Source organism: Hemibagrus wyckioides, linkage group LG15, assembly GCF_019097595.1.
Source record: "Hemibagrus wyckioides isolate EC202008001 linkage group LG15, SWU_Hwy_1.0, whole genome shotgun sequence".
Classification (NCBI taxonomy): Eukaryota; Metazoa; Chordata; class Actinopteri; order Siluriformes; family Bagridae; genus Hemibagrus; species Hemibagrus wyckioides.
Genome location: NC_080724.1, coordinates 16,065,361 through 16,069,706, shown reverse-complemented (window position 1 = coordinate 16,069,706; position 4,346 = coordinate 16,065,361). Strand labels below are relative to the sequence as shown.

Here is a 4,346-nt window from a genome sequence, read left to right as displayed (position 1 = left end):
GTATCCATTGCCTGCCACCCACACACACACACACACACACACACACACACACACACACACACACACACACCTAAAGCCACTTATTGAATTCCATTAGTATTCAAACAATGTACAATAACCAACAATCTTTTGATTTGTTTACGTTTGTTTTCCCCCCAATTCGTTTGTTTTTGCTTCCTGAATTATTTTTGGGAATGTTTGTTTTTGATTCCCAAAATTCCCTGGGAACGAAATTTCTTTTCCAAGTTGGTTTTACAGAAAATTTAAGGATTATTTTATACTGCAATTCTAGTAACTTAACTTTAACTATTTTTTTCTGTATGTTACTATACTTCTGTAAAGCTGCTTTGAGACAAGCACAGACAGACAGACAGACAGACAGACAGACAGACAGACAGATAGATAGATAGATAGATAGATAGATAGATAGATAGATAGATAGATACTTTACTCATCACAGTGGTAACCCAAACATAGGTAATAAGGCATGCAATAAATACTAAAAAAAAAACCCCACAAAATACTAAAAAAATTTTAATGGCCATTGTTAAAAGCACTAAACAAATATATTTAATTGAATTGTGCAGTATGGTTCAGAAAATGTTCCCCTAAGCTTCCCATACATTTAATTCACCTTAAAGGAATGTTGTCCATGCAGTAGTAGTGATGGTATAGAAAATGTTCCCCTAAAACACACTTATGTAAACCTTTTACTATGTTGATATAGTTAATAATAATCATCATAATACTACTACTATCACTACTACTACTACTGATAATAATAATAATGCACTTGTACAGTTTGTGTTCCTATCACTACACGTTGAACCTATGAATCACAAGAGAATTACATTGAACAGAAAAACAACCACAAAAAAATGAATATACATGATATTGGCAAAGGTTTTGGGATGTCTGCCTTTACATGCACATGAATGTAACATGGAGTTGGTCCTCCCTTTGCAGCTATAACAGCTTCAACTCTTCTGGAAAGGTTTTCCACAAGGTTTAGGAGTGTGTTTATGGGAATTTTTGACCATTCCTCTAGAAGCACATTTGTGAGGTCAGGCACTAATGTTGCAGTCTCCGCTCTAATTCATCCCAAAGATGTTCTATTAGGTTGAGGTCAGGACTCTATGCAGGCCAGTCAAGTTCCTTCACACCAAACTCACTCATCCATGTCTTTATGGACCTTGCTTTGTGCACTGGTGCGAACAGGAAGGGGTCATCCCCAAACTGTTTCCACAAAGCTGGGAGCATGAAATTGTCCAAAATGTCTTGGTATGCTGAAGTATTAAGAATTCCTTTCAATGGAACTAAGCCCCTGAAAAACAACACCTGAATTCAATGATTTGGAGGGATGTCTCAAAAATTTTTGGCAACATAGGGTATATATATGGAATAGATTTTCATCAAATTTACTACTAAAAAGGTACTACTAGATTCTGCCACTAGATGGCAGAATAGCTGTTCTTTTTCATAAATAACCTGTGTCTGTAATTATAGTGATGAAATATGAAATGAGAAGTACATTTGTTGCAAAGTATGTATGGGTATCAAGGACAATTAATTATTAAACAAACAAATGAAACCAAAACAGGAACAATCATAGACCTAAATTCACAAGGAAATGACGTGGTCATATCTTGACCAATGAATAATGAACTCTTCAGTGAGTTTCATTAGTCCTCAGACTCATCAATTATTTTGGTGGTATAAACAAATACAGGGCAGGTAATATAAGAGTTAGTAAATAACACATTGTGAAAGAGAAAAAAATGCTAAATGCACGTGAAATATGAACTTTCTGAAATAGACCTGCTTTAAATAAACACTTAAAATTACCCTATTATTCATATTACAGGGTGAATATGAACACAGAGAATGATCAATGTTGAAATAGTTATAAATAGCATATATCTTCAACTAAGGTTATTTCTAAATTAATAGTTTAATGCATTGATATGAAGAAAATGTACATATTTGAAGTAAGGAAGTGGAAGACTGAATAAATGAGGTGAGAAGTGACAAAATGTTATACTGTTGTCTAATAGCCTACATGTCCAAAGAAAGCTCTCTACTACCTCCTCACTACATGTTCATACACAATATTACTACAGCTCTCTATAATAATAATAATTGATATTTCAAAGTTTAAAGTATAAAGCGACCTTTTAGCATCAGGCAACTTCAGTTCATAACAAATCTAAACTTCATTAAGTCTAACAGTGAGAAAGAGACTCAATAACCATCAATAAAATCTATCTGTTATGTTATAATATCTGCTATGTACACTTTGTATTTATCAGTGCAGCTTGTATTGATGACAGATAGCTGTTAGCTTTCTCAGGGCTATCATTATGCTAGCTAACATGTATTAGGAGTATTGCTGTCACTTAGCCTTAGCTAATTATTATTTACAAGTTCCTTGGAGAAAGAGGCAAAAATGTACCATTACTAGCCAAAATCAGTGTGATTTTTGAGGCAGAAATATTTCCTTTGTATTTTTAGTTACAAACAAGACTTTTCTACTTCAATGTTTAACAGAGGAGTTACATATAGTTGAATTTTTATTATTATTATTATCATGCCCTCGCCTTGCCTCTTTTAGTCTTCATCCCTGAATTGACAGACAAATATCACACACTTTACTACAGACTAGCTTCTTTTTGAGTGTATGCATATGTATAAATTCATTTATTATAAGAAAAGGTGGCGAAACACCTGATGCTAAACTATAACAGCACACGTCAGATTGCCTGGACAGGATTTTATATAAGAACTAATATTCATGTCACCAGCTTAAACACAAATTAAATCATTCAATTTGTGGAGAAAATATTCTAATAAAAAATGTACTATGTAATAAAGACAATATGAAATATATTTTTGTCTACAGCAGTCAAATGACAGTTATTGTAAACATGTCCATAGACAGCCTGGTCATTGTCTGACTAAATGAATTGGTTGATAGAGGGACATTTGGACACCTGTGTCCCCCATTTAATGCATCTATTAAAAAAAGGAAACTATCAACAGTGCAAGGCCTGACCCATAGGACACAAAACCTATCCTGATTTTACTGCCATGTTCATTGACGCAGGTACTCCGTCTGACTGACTCAAAGTCTGATTCTAAATGCAAATAGGCTTAATAAAACACCGGTGATATACACATTCAACATGACGCTGAGAGGGGGGAAGTATATAAACTCAAGTTCCATCTTATTTGCTGCATTTCCACCGTCTTTACTCGGCTCTGTGAGACAGCACAGCTTTAGGAGAAAAACAGCAGTGTAGTAGAGATGGTCTGTAACTTGCTCCTGTCTTGGACTCTTCTCCTGCTTTCCGTCGGCCCTCTGCTGGCACACCCGGTCTCAGAAACGGCAGACATGTCTTACCCTGGACCTGGTGAGTGCAAGTTTTATAAATGATCGTGTCTAAGAATAAATTTAAAAAATGACTTCTATTTTATGTATAAAATATGAAATACTCAAATCCATCTAGTTACTAATGCACACAGTACTGCTAGACTTTGCAGCCTAGAGTTATGTTCTGAACTCAGAGGGCAACAAGGTCAAAAGACAGTAATGTTGAAAACTAGTACGCTGTAGAAATGTTGCTTGTGGATGTTGTTATTTTAGACTCAGCTGAGGAGCCAGGAGCGCTTGGTCCCGAGGACCTGGATTTGATCAGCCTTCTCCAGAGGACAGCAGGCCTCAGTTACTCCCCGCTGCTCTCTAAAGATGGTAAGACTGATGATGGTGCATTACCCTGTGAATGAATTTGACTTTAATACCTTTTAATTTATCTTCAGTGTCACTTCCAACTTTTAATCCAACCCTTTTCCTTAGGTCTCAGAGTGTCAGGGTTGCTCCCTAAAGAAGCTCTAAAAGAGGTGAGATGAACTGTTTTACTTATCTGAATCTATTTTCCAATTATCAATGTTTTACATTTAATTGCATGACCAGATTTGTAAAAAGTGCCAATAAATCCATTGCCTGCAGGTTCTGCTGGAGAAACCAGGCCATCTAAGCTCTCTCAATCACATACTTGGCATTAAGAGGCCATACAGAAAGAGGGGCAACGGATCTGACTGCTTCTGGAAGTACTGTGTTTAATATTGGGAAGGGAAATCACATGCATGACTGAGAGACTGGGCTTGCTTTCAGATACCAACATTAACTTTTATGTACAAACACACACACACACAGATACAGTATTGATAAACACCCACAAAATGCATTCATGCTCTTAAATATATGTTATTCACAGATTATTTATTGAGGCATTGTGTAATGAGATAAAACTACTTGTGAATTATATGTATTGGGGTGGTTTATATTT

At 35.6% G+C, this 4,346-nt stretch overlaps 1 protein-coding gene across 1 annotated transcript; it reads left to right on the top strand.

The window, feature by feature from the left end:
* Positions 1–3,304: 3,304 nt before the first annotated feature.
* Positions 3,305–4,229, top strand: uts2a (urotensin 2, alpha). Its single transcript, XM_058410946.1, has 4 exons — positions 3,305–3,410; positions 3,644–3,748; positions 3,854–3,897; positions 4,007–4,229. Exons 1-4 carry the CDS (start codon positions 3,305–3,307, stop codon positions 4,118–4,120), a joined length of 369 nt encoding a protein of 122 aa, XP_058266929.1. The 3' UTR covers positions 4,121–4,229.
* Positions 4,230–4,346: the final 117 nt, after the last annotated feature.

Coding starts and splice junctions, on each gene's coding strand:
- uts2a (XM_058410946.1), top strand. CDS start 3,305: ATGGTCTGTAACTTGCTCCTGTCTTGGACTCTTCTCCTGCTTTCCGTC. Junction 3,411..3,643: donor CATGTCTTACCCTGGACCTG/GTGAGTGCAAGT, acceptor TTGTTATTTTAG/ACTCAGCTGAGGAGCCAGGA. Junction 3,898..4,006: donor CTAAAGAAGCTCTAAAAGAG/GTGAGATGAACT, acceptor CATTGCCTGCAG/GTTCTGCTGGAGAAACCAGG.